This window comes from Phycomyces blakesleeanus, assembly GCF_001638985.1.
Source record: "Phycomyces blakesleeanus NRRL 1555(-) unplaced genomic scaffold PHYBLscaffold_25, whole genome shotgun sequence".
Classification (NCBI taxonomy): domain Eukaryota; kingdom Fungi; phylum Mucoromycota; class Mucoromycetes; order Mucorales; family Phycomycetaceae; genus Phycomyces; species Phycomyces blakesleeanus.
Window position 1 is genome coordinate 391,775 of NW_017265158.1, and position 25,400 is coordinate 417,174.

General features: G+C 36.4%; 12 protein-coding genes across 12 annotated transcripts; 4 read left to right on the forward strand and 8 right to left on the reverse strand.

The window, feature by feature from the left end:
• Nucleotides 1-505: 505 nt before the first annotated feature.
• Nucleotides 506-3,270, reverse strand: PHYBLDRAFT_173355 (hypothetical protein; the record flags this gene model as incomplete). Its single annotated transcript, XM_018437017.1, has 7 exons — nucleotides 506-724; nucleotides 1,784-2,175; nucleotides 2,231-2,467; nucleotides 2,528-2,569; nucleotides 2,638-2,752; nucleotides 3,041-3,099; nucleotides 3,180-3,270. The coding sequence occupies 7 exons, from the start codon at nucleotides 3,268-3,270 to the stop codon at nucleotides 506-508; spliced, it is 1,155 nt and encodes a 384-aa protein (XP_018286397.1).
• A 224-nt stretch (nucleotides 3,271-3,494) lies between these two features.
• Nucleotides 3,495-4,074, forward strand: PHYBLDRAFT_68910 (hypothetical protein; the record flags this gene model as incomplete). Its single annotated transcript, XM_018442028.1, has 2 exons — nucleotides 3,495-3,588; nucleotides 3,632-4,074. 2 exons carry the CDS (start codon nucleotides 3,495-3,497, stop codon nucleotides 4,072-4,074), a joined length of 537 nt encoding a protein of 178 aa, XP_018286398.1.
• Nucleotides 4,075-4,102: 28 nt separating this feature from the next.
• On the reverse strand, nucleotides 4,103-5,316 carry PHYBLDRAFT_173357 (hypothetical protein; the record flags this gene model as incomplete). The annotated part of the gene is made up of 2 exons (XM_018437018.1): nucleotides 4,103-4,526; nucleotides 5,003-5,316. The coding sequence occupies 2 exons, from the start codon at nucleotides 5,314-5,316 to the stop codon at nucleotides 4,103-4,105; spliced, it is 738 nt and encodes a 245-aa protein (XP_018286399.1).
• Nucleotides 5,317-6,040: 724 nt separating this feature from the next.
• Nucleotides 6,041-6,802, reverse strand: PHYBLDRAFT_150540 (hypothetical protein; the record flags this gene model as incomplete). Its single annotated transcript, XM_018432496.1, has 1 exon — nucleotides 6,041-6,802. One exon carries the CDS (start codon nucleotides 6,800-6,802, stop codon nucleotides 6,041-6,043), a length of 762 nt encoding a protein of 253 aa, XP_018286400.1.
• Nucleotides 6,803-6,973: 171 nt separating this feature from the next.
• On the reverse strand, nucleotides 6,974-9,145 carry PHYBLDRAFT_150541 (hypothetical protein; the record flags this gene model as incomplete). The annotated part of the gene is made up of 1 exon (XM_018432497.1): nucleotides 6,974-9,145. One exon carries the CDS (start codon nucleotides 9,143-9,145, stop codon nucleotides 6,974-6,976), a length of 2,172 nt encoding a protein of 723 aa, XP_018286401.1.
• A 1,415-nt stretch (nucleotides 9,146-10,560) lies between these two features.
• On the forward strand, nucleotides 10,561-12,824 carry PHYBLDRAFT_150542 (hypothetical protein; the record flags this gene model as incomplete). Its single annotated transcript, XM_018432498.1, has 4 exons — nucleotides 10,561-11,220; nucleotides 11,292-12,096; nucleotides 12,148-12,423; nucleotides 12,517-12,824. The coding sequence occupies 4 exons, from the start codon at nucleotides 10,561-10,563 to the stop codon at nucleotides 12,822-12,824; spliced, it is 2,049 nt and encodes a 682-aa protein (XP_018286402.1).
• Nucleotides 12,825-12,989: 165 nt separating this feature from the next.
• PHYBLDRAFT_150543 (hypothetical protein) lies at nucleotides 12,990-13,649 on the reverse strand (the record flags this gene model as incomplete). The annotated part of the gene is made up of 2 exons (XM_018432499.1): nucleotides 12,990-13,512; nucleotides 13,552-13,649. The coding sequence occupies 2 exons, from the start codon at nucleotides 13,647-13,649 to the stop codon at nucleotides 12,990-12,992; spliced, it is 621 nt and encodes a 206-aa protein (XP_018286403.1).
• Nucleotides 13,650-16,320: 2,671 nt separating this feature from the next.
• Nucleotides 16,321-17,800, reverse strand: PHYBLDRAFT_117618 (hypothetical protein; the record flags this gene model as incomplete). The annotated part of the gene is made up of 3 exons (XM_018428586.1): nucleotides 16,321-16,851; nucleotides 16,922-17,314; nucleotides 17,423-17,800. Coding segments are annotated over 3 exons (1,302 nt in total), but the record flags the coding sequence as incomplete, so codon positions are not given.
• A 1,186-nt stretch (nucleotides 17,801-18,986) lies between these two features.
• On the forward strand, nucleotides 18,987-19,804 carry PHYBLDRAFT_173362 (hypothetical protein; the record flags this gene model as incomplete). The annotated part of the gene is made up of 5 exons (XM_018437019.1): nucleotides 18,987-19,114; nucleotides 19,202-19,303; nucleotides 19,416-19,523; nucleotides 19,597-19,651; nucleotides 19,748-19,804. The coding sequence occupies 5 exons, from the start codon at nucleotides 18,987-18,989 to the stop codon at nucleotides 19,802-19,804; spliced, it is 450 nt and encodes a 149-aa protein (XP_018286405.1).
• Nucleotides 19,805-19,915: 111 nt separating this feature from the next.
• PHYBLDRAFT_32988 (hypothetical protein) lies at nucleotides 19,916-20,708 on the forward strand. The gene is made up of 3 exons (XM_018440003.1): nucleotides 19,916-20,234; nucleotides 20,285-20,314; nucleotides 20,390-20,708. The coding sequence occupies exons 1-3, from the start codon at nucleotides 19,964-19,966 to the stop codon at nucleotides 20,596-20,598; spliced, it is 510 nt and encodes a 169-aa protein (XP_018286406.1). The 5' UTR covers nucleotides 19,916-19,963; the 3' UTR covers nucleotides 20,599-20,708.
• A 567-nt stretch (nucleotides 20,709-21,275) lies between these two features.
• PHYBLDRAFT_150547 (hypothetical protein) lies at nucleotides 21,276-23,154 on the reverse strand (the record flags this gene model as incomplete). Its single annotated transcript, XM_018432500.1, has 8 exons — nucleotides 21,276-21,418; nucleotides 21,473-21,563; nucleotides 22,264-22,471; nucleotides 22,529-22,571; nucleotides 22,648-22,720; nucleotides 22,778-22,888; nucleotides 22,951-22,985; nucleotides 23,064-23,154. The coding sequence occupies 8 exons, from the start codon at nucleotides 23,152-23,154 to the stop codon at nucleotides 21,276-21,278; spliced, it is 795 nt and encodes a 264-aa protein (XP_018286407.1).
• Nucleotides 23,155-24,400: 1,246 nt separating this feature from the next.
• On the reverse strand, nucleotides 24,401-25,115 carry PHYBLDRAFT_117388 (hypothetical protein; the record flags this gene model as incomplete). Its single annotated transcript, XM_018428575.1, has 3 exons — nucleotides 24,401-24,646; nucleotides 24,740-24,904; nucleotides 24,999-25,115. 3 exons carry the CDS (start codon nucleotides 25,113-25,115, stop codon nucleotides 24,401-24,403), a joined length of 528 nt encoding a protein of 175 aa, XP_018286408.1.
• Nucleotides 25,116-25,400: the final 285 nt, after the last annotated feature.

The following is a 25,400-nucleotide window of genomic DNA, read 5'->3' on the forward strand; positions in this document are numbered from 1 at the left end:
TACGATTTCCAAAACTGTTTTTGTCTTTATATATTTGGCCAAGGAGATTGATTGATTTTAATTTTGTAATTTGATCATCAACAAAATAAGGGCATAAGGAAGCATTGCAGTAACTAACAATATCAGGATTGTCATATACAAGCTGATAAAAATGAAGTAATTGAGGATAATCAATATCACTCATTGTTGATGCATTTAAGAAACGTAATGGGAAAGATGATGAAGGAAGTGGTTTGTTGCCTTTTGTTGAAGGTAATAGACATAAAGATATGTTAACAAATTGTTGCAATCAGAAATTTTGGCGTGAAAGGGAGACATAGGAGGCATAGGAGGCATAGGAGGCATATGAATTATAGTTGGTGGTAGTTGTGGCAGAGGAAGTAAGTTTTTGAAGGAGTGAGATGAAGGGGACTAGGCTAGGGCATGTCAAGACCTTTTGCACATAATCACCCTTATATGCATCATTAATGAATGTTTTCATATATGTAGCCTCAAATCTGTCTTTTCAGTTGGTGTCAATTTTCTTAAGCAGCCCATTGTATCTCTCAAAACCAAAGAGCCAATAACCATACACTGGTCCAAAATCGTTGATGGTCTCACGAAGATAAAGATGCAGATGCATGTTGCAGGTGAGAAAACCAGGTTTATATATCACTAGACATTGCTGACAGAAACTCTGCAGATAGTTGTGAGCTTTGTTGATTTCAGACATGGTAGTTGATGACTTTACAAGAAGACGGCATGTATTTACAAAATCCATCCAGTTCTTCAACTTGTGTTGCAGCAGAATATTCTTCAAAAGAACTGGAGAGTATACTAATACTCAAGATTTTCATTCGTCTGCTTTTATGTACAAGAAACCCTTCCCAATTTTGGATTTCAAAATTGTGTAATTGGCTGGCAGCACTATTGATTCTGATATCTTTTGCATTGTGGCCAAATCCGCTGGTGATATGTCATTTTCTTTGATCTATTTTTCAACCATTCTTTTTGCTGTTCCCAGGAAAAGATTATGTATGGGATCAATGATTGTTCCACATACTAGATCAAAGTATCCAAGATGATACAACTGCGATCATCAAACACCATTTTCGACCTCCAGCTGCTGTCTTTCTGAGGGGGTACTTGCACTTTCCTACTCCTCAGCATGCAAACAATTCATATCATTATTCTTTGGCTGCCATTGGTCTGTGTCGAATCCAGAAAAGTCAACAGCAGAACTGCCTTCCAGGCAAGAGAATTGTTTGTTACATTTGTAACATGCATACGTGCTATTACGTGCAGTGAATCCACTGGTATTTCTTGCTGCAGGAATGTCACATGCTACCATTAATAATGCTGCACAAATCCGGGCGCCTGTTGAGTATTTGTAAGCAGGTACATGTATTCTAACATACAGCTGCAATAACTTATCCACCAATGGTCTTAAGTAGTTATTGATTTTGTCAGTTTTTGGCTCCTTTGGCCCAGATATAAGTCCAACTAGAATCGTGTTCTCTGCCAAAAACCGTCCTTCTTGCAGAAGATTGTTGACAACCAGATACATAGCACCACACAAATAACTGGCCCCATCAAAGGGCTGGAACCAATCGATATTCAACGTGATCATTAACAAATGAGGGTCTTCAACAAAGAATTCGTCATCCTTATCTTCCAACTCTTTTCACATATCGCCATAATATACATCACACAATGTATTTACAATATTTAACTGCTTATTTTACTGTCTGCTTTTTTGCTCAAAATCTGAGCAGAGAAAGAGCAATCTTAGTGCATTTTTTACTGACTCATAACAGTATTCACGTTTGGCGACCTGGAGACCAGAGGAAGATGTTTTTGTCAATTGACAGTTGTGTGCAGAACGCGCACCAAGCTTCATGGAGTCACAATAGAAAGGAGCCAATGCACTTTCCTCATACATCTTGTGGCAGTCCTGACACACAAGGAATCTCTGAATGCCTTTGTTCATGGTGGAGAAACCTGTCATGCGTTTGAGACCAGGAAGGCTCAAGGGCAATTGGAAATCCTGCTCATAAATCGTCAAGAGCTTGTTGATGAACTCGATCAAGACAACAGCACCCTTGTTGACCACATAGCAGGAAGTGAACATTACCACAAAAGTAGCAATGAATCTGTGCACTGGGTTCTCAGGCATATTGGGGGTGGAAAAAGGGTCTATTGTAAAAAAAATTAACACCCCCATTTTTTTTCTTAGTTGTTCAATACTGACCTTCATTATCAAATTCTTCAACCTCGATTTCAACAATGTCTTCAACTTCTTCGACCTTCTTGACCTCTTCGCTTTCTTCTTCATCATTTTCTGCGTCATTATCATCATCAGCATTGTCAATAACCTCATTGTCAATAGTCATGTTGTTATTGTCAGACATAATATTGGCTTCCCAAAAAGGTGAGTTGGTCTGACTGACCAATATTTCTGAGGGGCCTGCTTCCTGGGACAGAAAAGCTACATATAGAATAAAACTCTTAGTTTATATCCTCTGGTGTTAAAATATATTCTGCTTACTTTCAACATCAACTTCCATTGAGCTGCTTTGAGCAGATATATCTATTAAAAATTATTATTATACAAAATACCCCCAAAAAATAAAAATCAAAAATTCCAAAAAAAAGTACCTATTTCACTTCTTTCAAAGGCTTCATATCTTGCTCTTTTGTTATGGCGTTGAGCAGTTCGTCTTTGAACTAGACTGTAACCTTCTTGGTTATTTTTGCATTCGTTGCAAAAGCACTTTTTATTATGAGTGTTTGAAGTAGAGAATATTGTGTTTTTTTAATTGTTTAAAATGTTAAAGTAAAATAGAAACAAGTGTTACATATGTTTTTATTTATTACAACTTTATAATAATAATGATAAAGTAACTATGATGATTGAAATAGCTAAGCCAATAGGATCCAGTACAATGCCACTATCAGTTTGAACACAAAAATAATGCTGAGATAAAAAATCACCCTAAATTTACTATGGTGTTCAGGTACCCCCACACATAGATATTCAGGGTCATTTTTCCAGTGTTACCTCTGCCAAACCAGGATCAGAACACTGCTTCAAATGTGACAGATCCTGAATCAAGAGATCTTGGCAAATTGGAGGACAACAAAGCCCCAGAAAGTGATAATGACAAAGAAAGCAACTTGGGTCCAGAGTAAATCTCTACCACAGCAGCAAATGATAGTCGCAACAATCTGTAGAAAACAGACCAACATATTGCACTGTTCCTGAAGATGGTCTTGGACAATGACACCCATGCCAAAATTCTAAGAGCAAAAAACAATAGCTCTTTGAAAGGGAAAATCTGGTCAACAAGTTTAAGCAGAATGATCAATTTAAGGATCTTAATGACAATTACTTTAAGAATATAATTGACGGCAGTAAATGTGGCAAAAAGTTCAAGAACTTGACAAAGATCTATAAGCTACGCGCTGATTGTGCAAGAAGTTGTGATGTCTTTGCATGAGCTTTATTTAATCAGATGAAAGAGATCTTGATCAATGATCCCAGTGTTTACTCTCAAAACTTTGGTCAATCAAGAACATCAAGACTAACAAGTATGAGCACAACCTCAAGTAATGAACATATTGTTCAGGAAAACACCTTTGGAGATAATAGAAAAAAAAATTGAAGTTCTCTTGGAAGCTGTAGTTTCCAACAACATCAATGACGATCATGCCAGTAATCTTAATCCTGTTATCAGCAACAATAAGAATGAGGAGAGTTTAACAGCCACTCTGCTATTAACTGAAAGAAGTGATTATCTTGCTAGTGTAAATAAAATTCTGAGCACTATCACCTATTTGCATAAGGAAACGCAAGATGAAGTGGCCACAGAGCGTGATGTCTTTATCAGTCAGTTGCTTGAAACACATGAGCAAAGAGCAGCCAAACAAGCAAGAGATGAGAAAGATAGAGAGCTCATACATAAGTTCACCAAGGCTTGTATAAATGAATTGCAGCATAGACAATTACAAGACAATGTTATTCTTGCTGAGCAGAAACAATTAAATGACTTTTTAGCACAGTTTCTCCAGTCTAGATATAATAACAATCAATAAAAATATATAAATCAATAACTTTTATTTCTTAAAAAAAATTCATTACTGCCAGTTGTTGTTGTTCACCACCAGTTTTCAGTTGAGCAAGAAGTGCATTAAGTACTCTTTCAGATATAATTGGATTAGTATTTTCTATTTCTTCCAGCCCAAAAACAGCACCATCCTCATTGCCTGAATCTTGAAAATTGCCCAAGATATTGTTTTCTTCATTCTCTTCAAGTTCCCACATATCATCAACATCTAGACACAAGTTGTGTAAAACACAGCATAACATAATTGCTTGAGTCAGTCTTCCAACATTCTTCAAGTAAAGATGCTTATATAGAAATTTCCATCTTAGCACCAAGAGTGAGAATGTGTTTTCAATTTTTTGTTGAGTTCTGGACTGTACTGTATTATATAGTTTCTGTTCAGTGGTAAGTGGAACAGTTTCTTGGTTTTTGGATCTACATCTATGGGCAGCAATGAATGTTGTCAAAAGTTAGGGTAACAGTGGATACATCGGATCTAGGAACATAACAAATTTAAAAAAAACTATTTTGTATAAATATGAACATAAATCTACCAGTAATTATGTACATGTTTTCCAGACATGTCTCTGATTCTCAGTGAATCAGATCCTGATAAAGATCACCAAACTTTAACACACAAGTGTCATGAAGACTGTCTAATATATTACAAAGGTTTGCTAAATCTCATATGAAAAATCACATTTAATGTAATTACTAAGTGCACCAGTTGCAATGTGAATAAATTTTTTTTTATAATCACAAACGGTCATCAAATTCATACTGATATTTTCTTTGCAATCTGCGTAACTGTTACCAGAGTTGGCAGTCATTAATTTTTTGATGGAAATAAGCTTTCCATCCATGGCACCAATTACTTCTTTTAATTTTTGTTTGCTACTTTTCTTGGTTGTTCAAACCCTGTTGTAATCTCTAGGGTTTGTTCAACCATGTTTGGCCAGGTAATGCTATTGTCAATTACAATTGAGCTCATGGCAAGAATAAACTGGTCAGTGAAATTGTTGTAGCTTCCATGACTACACCCAAACTTGTTCTTTGCCATTCTATATCCAAAGTGAGTGTTGGAAAATCTCCAGAGAACAACTGCTATCTGTTTCCACACAGGCCGAACCAGTTCACTTTCATCACATCTTCTGTATAGCTCAGTTCCCAAAAGAATGTTTACTAGTGTCTCAAAAGTAGACAAAGTAATGCGGTAGTGCTCCTTGAACATACTTTCTTTGACTACTCTTTCAATATCATCTATGTGAGGAGTGTCACCCAAACTTGGATGCGTGATATGCCATCAAGTTGTTTCCTCTCTGAGTCAATTAATTCTTCTTCTTATAGATGTTGCCTTGTGGTGATCCAGACACTCGGATGTTGGATTTATCACATATAAGAACATATTCATATTGGGATAACGTAGTAACTATCATCTTGTCAGTATAAAATATATATAAATAATTAAGTAATCAGCCCAATAATTATTACAGTTAGTACTGTAGATAATATCTTAAAGATTGTTAAGATAATTATATCATACTGCCAGGTAAACTGTGTCAGATCGGTATGGAGCTAATTTAGTAGGAAGTTCTAAAGCTCTAGTATAAAAGAGAAAAGAATAGCTAAGAGCTAAAGAAGTACAATTTATGACTTAATGTCATAATTGTAACACTGACACTAGTTACACCATGGGAGATTTTCGATATCAAATTTGGAAATATTTTACTCACATACATTTTGATTGGTCTATATAACCCAGATTAATCGGGATATCGAATTTGACCCATTTTATGAGACTTGTCAACTACATAAGGCAATTTTAAAAGGGCAAGTATCCATAAAGGGACCCTCTCAATATTTTGGCAAAACCGAAAAATGACTTGGTGAAAATTACAATTTTTTTTTATTGAATAATTTTTTTCATTAATAAAGATAAAAAAAAATCAATATTGTCAATTCGAAAACAAGGAAACAAAGAACCAGTAGGAGCCAAATTTACTGAGATTGATGACAAGCTTGTTGTTAAATTCTGTGTGCATATCAAGCTTACATACAATCTTCAGCTGATCGAGTGGAGTAGATGCATCATTGGAAACCCTTTGCATGAGGAGGTAGTTGTTAACTTGAGCGTGGAGACTACTCTCAACTCGATAGTGTTCTACTCTCAAAGAGGAGACCTTTCCAATAAATGGATGGGCATGTTGGTCTCTACTCTCCTTGAGCATAAACACCACAAAGGTATTGTCACAGAGTGCTTTTGCTGTAATGTCATCAGTGTTGTTATTATCAGCAAAGTCTCTTGATCCACCAAACAGGGTATTCTTAACATTGTCGTTAAAGTTTTCTTTAAGAAATTCTGCCGTGGAATTACCATACTTCTCTCTCATTTTGTCTTTGCTCACCCATGAACCACCATCAATGATGTGTCTCATTGCAGATTGCTTGGCGAACTTGAAACATATATCTCTTGAGGTGTTTAACCTATTGGTATGCATTAGGTGTTCATGGATGTGTTTGTTAAACTGCTCACCTTTTTCGGTCTCGTAGTGTAGAGCAGTTCCAAATATTTGTAGATCGTTGGGCAGATGTGTGAGCAGGTGAACCTTGGGCTTCGAGGAATACAGATTATGTCCTTCGATTTCACAGGTAATGTCATAATGATGCAGTTCTTGGATAAGGCTTGTAACTGCCTTTTCAACTTCGTCGATGTACATATTATAATCATACCTTACTGCTCTAACAAACACCAAGGAGCAAAGACGGCCAAGATAGACAAAGGATAGAGTTATGAGAGAGGGTATACTATCATTTGCAAATTCTGTAACTAAGATAGCGGGTAGAATTTGCAGAACTTTGTAATCCCTCCCAAGGAATGAGCCACAGTGTCATAACTCTTGAGTGAACTTTCTTGACATTCCTTGAGAGTTTTCATAATCCTTGAGGGCTTTGGACAATCTAGCCATTTGGTTAGGATTTTTCTTTAGTACAACCTTTACCAAATCATTGACTAGATACTTAGCAACTCCAAGAAGTATGTTATGCAGAACTTCAACTGGAGTATCTGTCGATGGATCAAATGACTGTAGTTCCAACAATGCATCTGTTGCCCTATTTGTGAAGCATAGGTCGCTTGCTGTCAGAGCATTTCCAGTCAAAGGAGCATCTGGAATAGTCGATCCACGTTCCGAGGTAGACGCAGCAGCAAGATAGTGTGCCTTTGTTCTTGCTGTGTGTCTACCAGTATAATACGAAAAGCTTTGGAGGTTGGGCATAGATCTTTGTAAACGGACATAACATTTGCAGCATGGGTACAGACTTGTCGGCGCGCGCAAACCACATAGTTCAGAATGGCATGGAGTGTCTGCCTCGATCCAAAGGAGTGGTGATGCTACTAAGACGTTTTCGTTGTCTTTGGCAGAGAACATCACCAGTTTGTTTTTGAGCCTTTTGAAATCTTCAACGATTTTAGGCAACAAGGACATCCCACTTGCCCCCTTTTTCTTGGGAATAGCAGAGAGAAAGTGGATGTTTTCAATTGAAGACCTCTCTTCGTAGGAGAGAGCAGTAAACTTCATTGACCAGCTTTTGTATGGGTTATATTGCTTTGATCGGTTTCTGGAGGTGTTGTTGGTGAAGTGTATAATGGGCAATATCCTCACCTTGTAAAACAACTTTGGATCGATCGGCTTTCCGGTTTCATCTAGTACGTGCCGTTTTAAGAAATGAGGCTCTTCCAGCAAGGACTTGTGCCTGGAAATCAAATGAAAGACTTTCCCAGGTGAGACGCTGTAGCATAGGGCAACATCAACAGGGGTCGAGTCAACACCGAGAAGAGTTTCAAGCTTTATGCTAGTAGATTCAACTTCGATGCTAATGAGCTGACCGCCTTCCAGAATATAAACCATGTAGCCTTGAACAAAAACGGCTGAGTTATCCATGGTATGGAATGATTCTACTAGGAAACGGGCTGGAATAGAACCATTCATAAAGTTAACAATATCACCAGACCAAAAATCTACGCTGTTGTGGGTGAGCATAGGTTGTTGATAGTACCAATGTGTTCTCCACTTTTCGTCTTGTTGTAGACAAATGGACTGGTTAGGAGTGCGGTCAGGGAGGGAAAACATGTTTCTTGCTTTCTTGGGGTTGGCAGCAAGAAACCGGACGTGGTCTGAAGGCAAGTTGATATAAGCAGACGTGGTATTGTTTTCCGGCAACTGGATATCGACTTTTGTGGATGGAAATACAGGAATCTTGGACTTTTTCCTGGTCTGATAGTTCAAGAGGGCATCCAAACGAGGTAACTTGAACAGGGACTTCTTTTGGATAGCTTCCTCATGAAGCTTAAGGACAAGACTTATGGTAAACAGGATCTTTTTCAAGATCCTGCAAGATACCATGTCATTATCGCCATCAACAAAGGCAAGCAGTACTATAGACTGGAGATCCGGGAACAGGTGGGTGTCTGATGTATACTGGTTCCATGTCATATGCGATCCAGTTGCTTCTCTCAGTAAATCGAGATCTGCATCCAACGATGAGCTGATATTGGATGCAGAAGACAACATACTATTTCTTATATGCATGTATAGGAGGTTACCTGGACTTGGACTTTCAAAGGGACTGGTGTCCTCATCCATCTCGATAATACTTTCACCGGCATCGAGTTCAATCTCGCTAACATTATCGTTGCCATCACTGTTCATGTCGTCAACATCGCTGCTGTCATCATCCTCCAAATCGGATTCAACGTGTAGGTCTTCGTTAACGGAATTGTCATTGTGATCAGGGGCAGTCGGCTCGGCAGTATTCGTGGTCTGTCTTTGTGACGCTAAATTTCTATTGGCATATTGAGGGCTAATATCATTAGCAATATGAGTTGCTAACTTACGATATTTGGTAAGGTGGCGTCGTAGATTCCATACGCAATCGAAATCTTTTCCACAAAGTGAGCAGGTCTTTCCGATATCGTCAAAGGCAAAATTGTGTTGACCTGGTCCTTTGGGAGCAGAAACTACCACCCTAGAATTTTTTGGGTAATTAATAATACGCTGCATCACAGAGCTTTCGTGATGCAATGTATTATCTAACGTGATAAAGGAGTATAGACGACCACCATATATTTATTTATTTCTGCATCTTGAAACAACAAGTCGATTTCTTTCAGGAACCAATGAAAAGTGTTATTCATATAACCAGTAATAAGCGTATAATGGTCTTCAAAAACCAATGAAATTCATTAATTTGTTACAGTTTAGCTTGACACAAAAAATAAACATTGAGTGCCTTTTTTTGTTTCATACATTTTTTTTTATTTTTCTAAAGATCAGGCAACAAATGGCACATGATCTTGCTACTCATTAGCTAATTATACTACAGATCAACTCTGATCCTCTCACATGATTAAGATCTTAAAAGGTATTGCTAATGATGTGATTCTATTACGAGTTCTGATTAATAAAATCTAATTGAAGTATAATAGGGCATGTGAATTCTTGACATAAAAAGGTATGTAAAGAATCTTGCTTGTATACTGATTTTATCCATACTAACATAAACATATGTCTTCTTCTTTTTTGCTTTGTTTTTTTTGTTTTTGTTTTTGTTTTTGTTTTAGATTCAATTAATATGTGGTAAGTCATCTAAAACATAGTAATCTTCATCAAAAGTCCATGTACTAACGACCTTTGTTTTTTTTTGCAGGTTTGACATTTTCGCTCGGATTTGAAACTTGTCTTTCCAATAGCTTCTTTGCTTTTATTTTAAAAGCATTAATATGGTTTTTGCTTTCAAACATGTAATTGGGTTTTTCAAAATTCTACTTGCTTTTGTTTCTGGAAACATTTTCAGAGTAGCTATTAAATATTTCTAGCTGCTAATGCAAGCATACCTACTCTACAGTAGCAGCTACTGCAGGGTAGGTATGGGAAGCCTAAAATTATCTACCCCCAATATTTTCAACCCATAAAAATAAATAAAATCGTATTTTACCAGCCAATTTTTTTTTGTGATCCCATTTATCAATTTTGCGATTATTTCAGACCTGAAACTTCAATGAAAAAGCTATTCCCAGAATGGTAACATAAACTCACGGGCTGAATTACAAAATTGTTACACGAAAAAATCTGCCGTGGTGTAAGCAGTAAATACACTCTAATAACCAAATGTAGTAAAGGAAGAAAGCCTTAAGAAAGTAAGACGTAATGACAAGAGCAGATTGTGTTTTCTTTTAAAAAGGGATACTTTTTATTTATGAATAAAGACAACTTATATACAGTCTCAAAGTATTTCTATACATCTCTATTATCAAATATTTTATTTTTCTAGAAATTCTTTATTTTCTGTACCTTTTGCACATTGAAGTCCGCCTGGACAAGATAATGTGACCGGCTTTCCTTATTTTTTTTTGGCTCTAAGGATAATAATAATTACCCCTTTTTCTCTATTTTAATACACTACTGAAACACCACCAATGTCTGAAGTAACACTTACAAGAAGAGAACAACAAGCCTTGAGAAAGGCAGAACTTGAAGCATCACCAGTCAGAACCCTGAGAGATATTGGATCTGCATTGGAACCTTTGACAATTCCTAATGTTATGAAGTTAAAGTCTAACATTGTTCATGTTTTTACTTCTAAATGGGAACTTTGCAAACAAGAAATTGAAGAACAATGCTGCGTCAAGTGGATTATCAGTCGTCCTAATAGACATAGTTCTGCTGTTGATATCACCAAGAAGAAGCATGTGCTCTTCTCCCAGGTATACTCCTGTCATAGAGGTGGAAGCTATGAATCTGAAAGCAGAGAAAAGCGTCCAATTCAACGTAAATCGAAGAAAGTTGGCTGTGAGGCAACTCTCACTATTACTTGTTATGCTGACAAGTCTCATGTTTACGTGTTTGATTTTATTGCCAACCACACCAACCATATTCCTGGGGATATTAAAACCGATCTTGGACTTATTCCTTTAACTCGAGGTCATGTTGATGATATTGTTGCCCGTTTGACAGCCAGTCCAGGCTCATCAGCTAGAAAAATCAGACTTGAGATTCTTTGCAACATTGACCAGCAAGAGTATTCTCTCAATGGACGTAAAATCAACTACTTTGATATTTACAACAAAATACTTGCAGTAAGTTTTACATTGCAATTATTCTTTAACTTCTGAATATTAACAGTTGTTTTGATGTATCTGAACTTTAGATCAACCGAACAATCTTTCATTTGCACGAGAACAACTTTAAGTCTATGAAGATGTGGTTTACCAAAAAACTTTCTCCCAAAGGTTTTATTATCTTTGAAGATAACCTGCAGACATATTCGAACGACAAGAGCCTGTATGCATGTGGATTTACCTCGCCTTTCCAGCAAAGCAAGATAAAAGCTGCAGCAACATTCTGTATGAATGCCACCTACAGTATCACTCAAAGATCAGATGACATTCTTTATACTATTGTCATTCGTAATGAAGAACTTGATCGTGGTTTCCCCTGTGCATACATGCTGACCAATGACCATTCCTTGGGTCCAATTGTCCAATGGTTGAAGCACTTGAAAGACAATCAGTTGGTTGTAAACCCCTGGCAGTTTACTATTGACTGTAGTGATGCTGAGACAAATGCACTCATGGCAATCTTCCCTGGATGCCAGATCCAATACTGTCTTTTTCACGTCAGTCAAGCATGGTACAGACGACTAAATCTGAAAGTCAAGACAGGAAATACTGCTGCCCAAAACCGTTTGGTTCGAGGAGAAATGATGGCTTTTCTTAAGCATATCATATATGAAGAGCATATAGTTGTATTTCTTGACAAGATTGCCAACTTCATTGGAAGATATCAGCAAAGTCAACCTGATTTTGTCCAATACTTTGAGACCAACTGGTGTACCATGACTAAGTATTGTGTTTGGAGTAGAGCTTTTCATCAGCTTGAATTCTCTCACATGCTAACAAACAACTACATCGACTCTTGGCACAACCAGCTAAAAACTCATTTTTTAGGCCACAGTCGCAACAAAAGATTTGATTGACTGATTTTCATACTGACAAATGAAGTAGAGCTCTACTTCAAAGAGGAGAGTATCAGAATCAATATGCACAGTGGCCCAATGACAGCTGCCCAAAGACAACAAAGGAAGATAGAGATGTCTGCTGAAGCTGTTCCAGCATACATGCATGCTAATATGATTGTTAGCCCGTCAAAAGCAATGTCTCTGAACACCACTCTTGATGACACTGATGATATTTTTGAAGACGGGTTTTGGTTCATCAACTCGTTTACCGAAGATGGTATTACCTATCAAGTTGAAGTTAACAACAATGTTATTCTTTCTTGTACGTGTTATTCTTGGGCTAGGTACATGAAGCCTTGTAAGCATATGCATTTGCTCTGTATCCATATGTCAGGCTTTGCTTTCTTGTCTGTAGCTCCTGCAAATAATGTGCTGCCAATCACAATTTCTGGTGAGCAGTTTGTTAATGACAGCACTATGTCAATTGATGGCACAAGGGAGAGCACTGGGCATGGGTATGCCATAGAGGCATTTGAGTATGCAAAGAATTGTTCATTAACAACTAAACATAATGAGCAAGACTTGTATCAACTGATACAGTATGCTACAGAAGAGGAAGCAGAGGTTATCAGAGCAGCATATGCTGCTCCCATAAAGGCTTTTCAAGAAATCAAAGCTAAATATGAAGCTCATTTTAGAACTTTAAATACACAACGTCATTAATAAAAAAATCTTCTGCTTTATTTACAATTGTTCTCATAATATATAACTATTTCTATTACCTTCTTAACATTGTATATTTGGAAATATATGTAAGTATAAATTTAAGCTGTATTCTTGACTATCTTAATATGTCATTATTTTGGTTCTATATCTCTGCGTTTTTATTTAAGAAAATGCAAAGGTAACATGTGGCTTAATTCTGAAATTCAAATTCTGGTTGTCTGGTGTGCAAAAGGTACAGGAGATAAAAAGATTCATTTTTCTATTGTTTTGTACCTGAAATACCACACACTCGCAACTGTCTATGGCGTGACCAAGAACACCGCATCCTTGACAGCGAGGTGCGCAGGGAAGACGTTTTGTGCAGGAGCGTAGATAATGCTCTTCCTCTTGGCAGTATCCACACACAGGTGTGATATCGGTGGAGCGGAGCTCAGCAAGGCAGGAAAGAGACCCACCAAGGTGGAGATGGCTTAGGAGACTGCAGACTACATCTTGTCCAGAGGTGTCTAAATAGATAGTGGCTTTGTCACGGAAAGTACCACAGTGTGAGAGATGAGCTCTCAGCTGAACGATTTTGCCAAAAGGCCGGAATGCATTTTCGATGGGCTCGAGTAGATCTGTGCTAGGATCGCAGACGTTAATACGGTAAAGATTGACCTTAACAATGTGGCTGTTAGAAGGCAATCTTGGTGTAGCAATGATTCAGGTGTTCTGATAGGTCAACCCATCGGACATTGCTTTGGTACGGGAGGAAGGGTCAGTAAAGAAGGCTTCTGCCAGAAGGTCTTTTAAGCAAGTATAACGGAGAGTGAGAGAGGTCATCCGGCCTACACGGTCAGAGAGAACATCATCTACGTCCCTTGCCGTAACATGTGTGCCCTGTCCTGTGAGTTCAATCCCTCAGGGGTACTCATGTCAGAAAATGTTAATTGGTATTAACTTGTATTGGTTATATGAATTTCCATAAAACTATTCTTTAGCAGAGAAAGGGGATGGCCCTAAGTTGTCACTTGGTTCTTTTGCTGATATTTAATTTGTTTTTTTTCTGTACAGTCAAAGCTCAATTTAGTAATATTTTTTTCAGCACTTTTATTCGCAGTCACATAGAGCAAATCTGCACTATTGCTAAAAAACATATGCGGAGTAAGAAAAATACATTTGATTTAGTAATAGTAATACAATTTGGCTTCTCTCAAAAGTATTACTAAATCAAGATTTGACTGTAATATATTTTATCCTACCAGCAAAAAGTCTAGATATTTTCTTCTCTTTCATCTCTGACTTTCAATAATCATTAATTGCAATTTACACTCACTAAAAATGTAAAGTCTGTAGTTAAAATAAACACTCGTCTATCAGAAAATATAATTTTCAGTGGTAAATTTGCTTTTTGTCAATCTTTTCAAAAGACAGAGATTTTCTTGTTTCATTTTAGATTTTTTACTAGGGGAGCGGTGCTCCCCCCCCCTTTGGGGGGTCTTCCCCTCCCCCCTCCCTTCGGGGGGGCCCCATAGACTCCCCTCTCTGGCGGGGGGGGGGGGGGGGGGGGGGCAGAGCCTACTGGAAGTTAATATAAAACCCTTCCCTATTGGAAGTCTAAGTACCGTATAGCACAATTAATAGGAACATTTTATTTGAGTGAATTATATGAAAAGAAAGGATATGTATAGATGTTTTATTATTCAAAAAAAATTGGTTAGATGAGTTTATAGTGTATGTTATATATAATTTTTTACTAAATGTCAAAGACTTCCTTAAATACAACATTGTCTGTAAATACAGTATTTCTGAGAAGGATTGAATTGGATTGGCTAGATTAGGATTCAGATTTTAGGAACGACATGCTTATGACAGTACTCATATATGAACCCAGACAGACGTACCTGTCAAGGAGATCATTATAAATGCTTATTCAATATGAAGTCCTATATGAAATATAATAGCAATATGTCTGATCCATCATTGGATCATCTCCAAGAAGTATTTAAACTATTATCGCAAAACCGTACGATGACTCATATCCAGGGTGACTGGATATATCTCAATAACTAAAAAAAACTATACATAAAATAACTTTTATTAAGATAATTTGATTTGACTGAACGTCTCTTACTAATAAAAAAGAGTCTTAAAGTACTTGTCATCCCAATCTTTCCTATTTTTACCTATGAATATAAAAGCAATCATGGAACATTGCTGACCGTGTGCCAGCCACAGAAAAGATTTGTGTTTGTGATATACACGGAATGTATCACATTAATGAATGCTTTACACTTGCCAATAACAAAAACCAGAATCTCATCTATTCCTTCAAGCAAAATTGTTCTCAGAAATTTCATAAACCATACATAACTGGGTTGCTTTTTTATAAGCTACTCAGAAAAATCCTACTGATAAACTCTTCATTTGTTTTCTGTAAAGCTTAACAAAATCTTCCACGCATACCAATGACGCCTTTGCACAGTTGGTCTTTTGTGTAGCGCCAACTATGAAAGCCTCAGGCAAATTTCGGCCACGTTTAAGTATTTCTTTGTCTATGATGAATACATGTGCGAGTGTGTTCGTTCCATTAACCTTACACAGAACAGTAAATATTTACACTATAAACAGTCAGAAGAGACACTCCGTGCAGATGAGAAGAAACCTAAGTTTCTATAGGGTGTTATAGTGTATGAGAGTAGGTGTTGTGGCAATGTCTATTGTCACCACTGATATTATGCGATTTTCATGTCAAGTACTTGCATTTGAACAACCAAAATGAAAAATTGAAAGGGGAGTCAGAGGTTTGTTAATCATAAATTATTAAGTGTAGAATTGTTGATATCCCAAGAAATGAGAATAATTTCAAAAAGAAACGCAAAAAGAACAGTTGCTGTATAGACTAAGAATATTAAATTTGTATTTGAAAGTTAAAAGATATATACAGTTACTTATTTGACTGCTATAAACCTTGGTATATTGTAAGTGATCTTTATCTTGTCCAATATATCTATATGATCTCTAAACAACAGGGGTACTCAATAGTTAAAGATTGATATTCTTAAAGGTAGTAATAATATTAATAATAAAAAAAAAGTTTTTAAGCCTTAAATTCATTTTTTATTACTTATTTTTAACCAATGCTTACAGTGATTAAAGCGAGATATATAAAGGCTTAAATAATTGTTGAATCCACTTATAATAATTATATTATATCTGTTTCAAAAAAAAGAAGAAGTTGTTTTAATAATCCATAATGCATGCTTTTTTCTTTTTCATTGATGATTTCTAACGCGTATTTAGATATTTTATATTCAGGTTTGACTTTGACACTTTCTAGAATTACATAAAGAGATAGAGAAGAAGAAAATATTACAGAGTTCGTGTATTGAATATATGCGTGTGAGAATTTTATGACTCATGGTATCTATAGATTCAGTGAATAATCGGCCAAACCCAATTTTCCTATTCCTATTCCTATTCCTATTCCTATTCTTTTTTTTCTTCCTCTTTTTCAACCCATTAAACGCTTCAGCTCAGAAAGACGCTGGCGTAGTGTTTCTCTTTCATTTTCGCTGTCTGCGTACTTGACTTTGATATCAATGACCATATTCTCCATGTACACCAACTGGTCTTCCAGAGAAGAATTACGTTCGACTAGAGCCGCGTTCTTTGTGGCTAGGATTTCCATTTCATCCTTGACACGTTGCTCAACCTCAAATGGCATAGTTTCCAGTGCTTTTTTGAGATCATAAGACTGTTGCCGGAGAGCGTCGTTTTCGTCATGGAATCGAGCTATTTCCATCTTTGTACTGATAAGGTCTGTAGCTACTTCTTTGTGTCCTTTGTTGAGGTCGGTAATGTGGATTTCAAGCTGGCGGACAGTCTCAGACAGTGCTTTATTTTGTCGTCGCATGGCTTCGATTGCTTCAGCCTCAGAGTTTGCCCTAGCTGCTTCAACTTGGTATTCCTTGGACAATTTCTCAAGACGTTTTGTAGCAATCTTTATCTGGAAAGCGTCGTGAATAAATAAACTAGCGTTTTCCTAAAATAAAGATATATATTGTAAAGAGTCAGCCAGCCGGAATAAAGCAAAAGCAAAAACTAATACTTACATCGTATATTTCAAGAAGATCGTTTTTTAAAAAGGGTATAAGATGATCAAAATCAAGACTGAGAATCTTAGATTGGTTCTTTTCCAAGAGTGCAAGGGAAAATCTAAAAACTACGTCGATACCCTCGGAAAAGATAACATCGTAGAGTCTGAAGATGACTTCAAGGGGGAATTTGTAGGTGAAGAGAGTGAGGAACCACTGGGTGGCATACATATTGGCCTGAACACCCTGAACTTCAAAATGGCGACGGACATGGGGAAGATGGTCTGCGAGCAATCCATCGAGCTGGAAAAGACGCTGAGCAAGCAATTCTGGCTGAGGAGAGAAGTTTCCCCGCAATCCGTATCGGTTCATAAGCTGAACCAATACACAAAATGCTTCTTCTTCTGGCATCTATATATATATATATATATGATATAAACCGAACACATACACAAACACACAACGTTTAGCTCGGTGGATAATGATATCCTTCTTCACATGGGCTTGGATTGCTCATACTTTTAAGAGGAGTGGACCAGCAACATGTGCCAGACCCTGAGAGTAGCCAACTTCTTTGTCGTACAATGAGTAGGCTTTCACAACATTAAAAAGAGCTTCTTGACCATCGCTGCTTTGGAAAAAGTCGTGTTCTGGAAAGGTTCTGAGAAGATCACGAGCTATTGCTTGTTCATAGACTGATTCTTCACCGAGAAGTTGCATGTACTGTTCTTCAAGTTGTGGGTCTTTTGACTTGGTGAGTAGTTCCCACACCATACACCGAACGCTTGGTGGGATTCCTCGCTGGATGTGGTATGACAATACTTTGGGCTCAGACTTGGCAACGCTATTAAAGTCCGCAATAACCTTTGACCAGAAGTCTAGAAGGATACATGAATTAATGGATGTGTATATAGGGAAATACAATGTGTAAGTTTTGTAACTTGTAGTATATTCTCTTTTTTTATTTTTATTTTTGCTTCTTTGTTTTTAATGGCTATATATATTGTATTTATATGTGTTTTAATTTTTTTATTATTATTATTTTTGAATATATTACCCCAATCAAATTCTTCATCGCCTTTTCCGAGAGTATTGGTTTGGTCATAGTCAAGTGAGGTTGGGATTTGTTGTGATTCTTCAGTGTCGGATATCCTTGCTTCGGGCGAGTTTGTGTCGCGGGTACCCAGACGGGCTAAAAGCATATCATATTTTGAATCGCTTGAGACGAATGAACTGAGAGATGACACTGTTGATCGTTGACTTTGACGGGAAAGTTGTTTGACAATATCTTCACTATCTGAGTCTGAATCTTCGATTATAGAGGAAGAAATGTCTTGTAGGCCATGAATCTGGTGCTGGATATCAGACATATGATCGAGTGCAGAAGTAGAGTGTTGGGTATTATCGGGTTGAGGGTCCCATTTGTTATCCCAGGTAGACTCATCATCAGATACATATTCTCCTTCAGACTCGGATTCGGATTCGGGCTCACTTGTGTGAATAGTGGGTCGACCCTGTTGAGTTACGGTCATGGCTCGACGGCGTCTGCCTGTGGGTTGATCCGGCTTTGTTTTTTGGGTTGCGATAGTATCGAGAGACCCACTGCTTGCACCATCAGAATAGTCCAATGATTCTGGCTTAGAAGGTAGTTTGGGTGCTTCTAGGTTGTGTTCGAAAGGAGTGGTGGGGGTGGGGGTGGCAAAGGTTTCCATGATTGAGAGAAAAAGGGAAGGGAAGGTAAAAAGGAAAGAAAAAGAAGAAGGGAAAGGAAAGAAAGGGAAAATATTATACTCTCCTCACTCGATCATTGAACTTACAAATCTGCCTCTGGCTTTCTCTGTTTTGTCTCTGACTTTTTCATATTTTTTTATTTTTATTTTTGCACCTTTGTTACACGCGCCCTTGGCCTGCTTGAAATGGGCTACTCTTTGTATTCGGCGATTAAACCCATCCACAAACAGACCAACACTTGTATTCTCTTATCCCTTTCTCCCTCTCTGTCTTTTATATTATTCCTTTTATTTTTTAATAATAATAATAATAATTAACGAATTATTATATTATATTATATAAAAAAGCAAAAATGGTCAAAGAAGACTCTCTTATTGCTGTGTTACAAAAATATGACGAGTTTATTAACCTAAAGCTCAAACCAAATCTCAAGATCGTTCTAGACAGACGCGATTCCGTCTTAAATTCTCTTTCAGAATAGTAAGCACAGATTTTTAGGTTATATATATATATGCTTTCATATATGCACACTCAAACCTCAAATCTCATTTGTCATTGATGATCAAGTCAAAAGTTAAAGATCCAGATCGAATCGATCCAAACTAATAAATTAACAGAACTCAAGACACTGGTTGACCTTGGGTCTCAATTCTATGCCCAAGCCCACATGTATGTCTTTAAAACACTTGAATATTTCTTTATTACTATTATTCTATAGATAACTAAACCCAACACAAACAATAATTATGTATTGATATATATGTATATGTATATCTTTTAGTCAGGACACAAAGTATATTTATGTAAATGTAGGGTTTGAGTTCCATGTCCAATTCACGCTCGAAGAAGCATTAGTTTTTATCGAGAAGAAAGAGGAACAGCTTTCAAGGTACAATTTTTATATAGAAATACATAGTATACAATTGTATTCTATTCTATTCTATTCTCACCATATCTCATAGAATTATAGAAAAGTTCTCCCGAGAAGCAGACAGCATACGAGCTCATATGAAGATGGTAAAATATCTTTTTTTTTTTTAAAAAAAAAGCATAATATTTGATTTACTATATCTACACAACTGGATAAACACATTACTAATACAAGCTACGCAGGCTTATGAAGCCATGTCAGAGGTCTTGGAGGCTCAAAAGAACGAGCAGGCATCGTGAAAATAGGAGCACCAAAATAAGAATATAAATAATTAAATAAATAATTAAATAAATTCATATTTATTTATTTATTAATTAAAAGTAAACACTCTACACACAGGTTTAGCCCCAAAGAGTAACCCTTTTCTATACATTTCATTTCTGCTCACCGCGATTCAAATGACTCGGCTTTCAGAAAGACGATTAGATCTCATCTTCTTTACGTACTTTGCTACACACATTCCCATCACTGCTCTGATAGATCTCCAATCTATCTACCCTTCATTCTTGGTGCCTTCTTTCCTAAAGAATGTAGTTGCATGGTACCTCGAGCAATTCAAGGATCCCATCATGGCCGGTCCAGCAAAACCTTGGTTTCTCTCATTTATTTTGTGTGAAGCATTTATTCAGTTGCCGTTCTTTTTCTACGCGTGCTATGGCTTATATTATAGTAAGTATATGTTAATTATGTAGCTTAAATATTAATTTTTATCTTTGTAGATACGTCTTCTATTCGCCTCGGTCTTGCTGGTAAGATTGCACTTATAAATATAGGCTAAAATGTTTAAATTATGATTGGGGTGTTTAACGATAAATTATTATTAGTCTATAGCTCTCATGTTATGACTACCGTATTACCTGTCTTGGTTGACTTATGGTTTAATCCGGAATACGATCTTTCCTTACCAACAATCGGTGTCCTCTATATGTTTTATGCACCTTACTTTATATTGCCCTTGATAATGCTGATCGACTCTTGTCTAAAGGTCTCTAAACAAACGTCTGCCACAGTCAAGCATGAAAAACAGTCGTAGGATAAAGGAAATTACAGAGGTTAGATATATATATATATATATATATCAAAGGATACTTTAGTAGAACAAAATGGCATGTCTCAAGTACGATAATAAATGTATACACCTCAACTCTATAAGCTTATGCTTATGTTTATGTATAACCTGTGTTGCAAGGGAAAAAGGACCAATGAAGAGAAGACTTTATTTATGTATTGTGGTACAGATAATTGGCAAGGATTTAGGATTAATTGCGCACAGACTTTGATAATAATTTAAATATATATATTTAAGGCGTAAAGAGCAAAGTACAATTGGTGTGGACAGACTAAAAGTTCAAAAAAAGGGCAAAAAAAGGGTAAAACAACTTCATCCTGAATTTAGTCAATCAGACTAATTTATGGCTGTCCACATCTTTATTTTAAAAAAAAGTTCAAAATTAGTTCAAAATACATATTAGATAAAATTGTGCATATAATCCCGTCTCTGTCATTAAGTGAGAACCTTTTATCGCGAGTTTGTCTAGATCTCTCATTATATGGCACATCTTCTCCATAAGAAAATGCTTCTCTTCTCAACCCTAGTGGCGATGGAAGAAAACTAGCTAATTAGAGTCGATTAAAAAATTTCCCCTTTTTTTGCCCTTTTTTTTTGAACTTTTAGTCTGTCCACACCAAATTGTTGTAAAATGATTCTTTTTATTTCCAAACATTTTGTATAAATCTGGGGAACGACTGGGAGAGAAGACGTGGTGCTGTTGGTAAACTAAATTTCATATCAAGAGCGAACATATATCGGTTGACAATAGGGTTTGTTAAACTACAGGCAAACATCTCATTCTCTAGGAAAAAATAAATAAATCAACTTGGAATATACGTATAATACTTATACTTACTGTATATTTGAATACCATAAAGCTTCACAGAAGATAAACCAGCAAAATGCTTATTCACACGTTGTGATATAATATGTTTCATCATCAGCTTCTAATTCTTCGAACATTATTTAGGAGAAAGAAACAAAATAGCAAAGTAATCAAAAGCTGGGCCACCAGATATCTCTAATATAAAAAAAAACTCTGTTTCGTTGAGAGTGGGGGATAGTAAATACCCCATCGATACTTGGTCCGGGAGTTCTTCTGTGGGCATCTGATAATGCATTATGCCCATTTTTTTTTGGCACACATTAGTTTGGGATCACCCCTAAAACAGTACTTTAATTCTCGTCGAACACGATATAGGGCAAACTTGGTACAACTCACCATTGTTGACCAATGATCATTCTTGAGATTTCATCGAACGTTTCATCGAAAAGAGGGAATATAAACACGCTTGTGAAATGATATTCACTAATTGATCAATCAGTGAATATATTATAGCTGTCTTTGAATTGTTTATTGCTACATTAAAGAACAAACATATGTTAAACATGGTATACTTGATTACCTAATTCACTTACATTAATCTGAAAATTACTTTGCAAATATCCCCTTCTTTATTGTCACTAATAATATATACATAAATACACTTTCTCCGGAAATTATTGGTGCAAAAATGGAATGCACCAAATGCACCAAAAAGATGAATTAAGCAGAGAAATGGTAGAAAATTGCACCAATAATTTCCGGAAAGAGTAGTTCATACAAATTAAAATATTATAATGTAATACCGACTAATTGGAGCTTACAAAACCCTTTACAGCATTATCACATAATTTGTAAATATTATCATCGTCTACCGTTATTAACATATCAACATCCTCCGTAATATCTTCAGGGGACATGTCGAGACTCTTCGTGTGCTCCATGAAAGTTGTATACTTATCACAGAGAAGCATCTTGAGGGAAGCGTCTGGTGGAGTGGCTACAAAGTCAAGGATATTGTAATAGAGTAGGCTAAATGGTATGGATTAGTTCATCTGTTTACAAGCCTTTAGAAAAAAAGGAACTTACTCTTGCTTGTGTAATTGGTCGACTCTCTCTGCACTTTCTTGCCCTTTTTCAATTTCATGTTTCAATTCAATCACCGAAAATCCAGGGCCATTTTAAAAAAAAATCGTTAATTTTTTGACTGGTAGATTGAGCAAGTTGAGCTGATGGGCCAGACGGACCGACTTTATCAGAAGTGAAACCGGTAGAGCTAGTCTATAATTATCTGAGAAGCATATAACTACAAGTTTATATTTCTCAAGATTAACTTACAACTAAGAGAGAAACCACTGCCTCGTCTGCTTGGAGGTGAAGATCACTATGGATCTTTCTTCTTTTATTTGCAAGCTGGAGTATCTTTTTTTCAGAGATATTGGTCTTCTCCTAACTGAAAGTAATGAATAGATCAAGTTGCAAAACCAAAAATCTATATTTCTCAATTTTACCTCTATTATACTGTTATTCAATGAAAGCCAATTGACTTTACTTTTATCAATAATAAACTGCCAATTCAATTAAACAAATAGCTTTTAATAAGACAAGACGCGTTATAATAAACCAAAGTTAAAACTCGCGCTTCTATCCTCTATATTGTTTTGTTTCTTGATACGTTGGAGGTTGCTGGCCCAATAGGTTTCAAGGAAAGGCATGATACGCGTAAGGATAATAAATAGTAGAATATCCAACAAGATTGCGAGACACTCTAATGACAACAACTCATACTGTTCTGCACAACCAGCTATTGATATGGTGCGCTTGTAACTAATTATTATTTCTTTATTGTCAAGTCTAAATCCAGGGCTACTAATTGAATATACAGGACTTGTTTTTTTGTATGAGACAAACTTTTATTATTAAGTTGCCCAAATACAAACTGTGGCACTTAAAATAATGACAGTTTGGTGCCTTGGAAGAGATAGATTAACACAAAGTAGTAAAGCTAATGTGTACAATAAATATAGTGCGTTTTTTCAGGACACATCATTTTGCCCTGAAGGATTAGAGAAAGGTACCGGCCCAGACAGATAGACACAATTAATCAGTCCGGTTAGATAGAAACGTGGTACCCCATAAGTAAACGTCGTCTTCGTAAGATTACTGATGTCTGATAAGACAACTTGTTAGTTGTTGCCTTTACTATCAAACTCATCTATGGTAGCCTAAAAAGAAGTGAATAAGAAGATTTAAAGTCAAAACTTCCAGTATTAGGGATGCGACGAGAGCTTTATCACCATACGTGTTCCACCGTTCTTTCCGGGTTATGATTAGGATTGACAATGAAGACTTTTTTGAATGGACTGTTCTTCTTGCTACCTGTAACAATGAGAATTCTGGCTTTTCTTCGCACCAGCCAGAAATTTGATCCAGTTATACTGGACTTTGGCTTCTTCGAAAGCTTTCAGATAATCTGTATGGCTAGTCTAATATAGAATAATGCATTTATAACAACTAATTAAGAACACTATTTACAGTCGATTTGCTTTTAACCTTTTTTTATGGCCTCTGGCCACATATTCCTGTATTTTGGGTCATGTTCCGGAATCTCCAGCGCCATAATTTTAAAATAACCTTTTAGAATATTTATAATTTAACAAGATTTGGTAATTTTATGTTCGATTTATTCAAATGACTACTAAACTGGCGCATATAATTTTATAAAGACTACTATGTACGTGGCTGCCAATTATTATTATTATAATAATGATAATAAGAAAAAGCTGCTTTCAAAGTGTTGGTTTGTATTTCAAATGTAGAGCACCGTGTAAATATATGTATATGTGTATGTACTTGTTATAATGTATTTTGTTTGATCCAAATAATAATAGAAAACTAGACAAGACTGGAACCTGCCAAAGTCTTGCTTTAAATATGATCTTCCTTCGTCGTCTTCTTCTTTTACTTTAGACCATCCCAATCTGGCTGGTCAACCACATTGTATTTATCCTTCCAGATCCACGAGTTTCCTATTAGTCCTCTGCCCTGATAATCAGCCATACGGTAGTACTTTGCTGCTTTGTACATATCTTTCTTCACACCATGTCCATGACAGTAACAGAATGCAATATCGTTCATTGCATCAGGATCTCCTAAACCTGCTGCGATCTCAAAGTACGTTGAAGCCATCTTAAGATCCTTTGGAACCTGCAGAGAGAGAGAGAAGGTTGTGGATGTTAAAAAAAAATCTGGCTTGAAATGAGTTTACCCCATGATTTTTTTAAAGAAAAAAAAACGTACCCCCCAGCCATGGCGGAAGCAAACACCGAGTTCATAGATGGCCAGCACCAACTCATGTTTTGCAACCATAGCAGATTGTGCAAACCCAGTCCTTAGATCGTATTTTGCATGCTCTACTGCTCTCTTAAGATACCTTACTGCCACAGTAGGATCCTTCTTACATCCCTACAGCCAATTGTGGATTATTATTTTTATCAGATCCACATTGTCCAATTCATCAATTTAAACTTAAATAAATATATACTTATTTTTAGCTTACCCAACCGTGCCTCAGTGCAATTCCATAAAATAATAATCCCAGAGGAGACTCGCTTTCTGCCGATAATCGCCAGTATTGTGTTGCTTGTTCAAGTTCACCTTTTTCATGGCACTGCATACCTAGATGGAGATATTCATCCTGGTTTGAAGAACTGTGTCTAGTGCTTAAATGATTGTCTGACTCTGAGGTGTGGTCCAATTGACGTGTTATCACACTCTCTGACAAGTTCGAATAGTCGGTACTGTTGAATGTAGTGGGTGTATTGGTAATATTTGCTGTAGAAGGTGGCTGAATTGATATTTTAGACGGAGTGGACACTGTAGACTATATTATCGTTATTGTTATTATTTTTTGGTTGATTAAAAGAAAGAATTAAATAAATAAATTGATAGATAGATAGAT

Bases quoted from the DNA above. Each gene is read 5' to 3' on its own strand.
- PHYBLDRAFT_32988 (XM_018440003.1), top strand. From the start codon at position 19,964: ATGACTCGGCTTTCAGAAAGACGATTAGATCTCATCTTCTTTACGTAC. The intron at 20,235-20,284 runs GTAAGTATATGT...TTATCTTTGTAG, and splicing joins GTGCTATGGCTTATATTATA to ATACGTCTTCTATTCGCCTC. The intron at 20,315-20,389 runs GTAAGATTGCAC...AATTATTATTAG, and splicing joins TATTCGCCTCGGTCTTGCTG to TCTATAGCTCTCATGTTATG.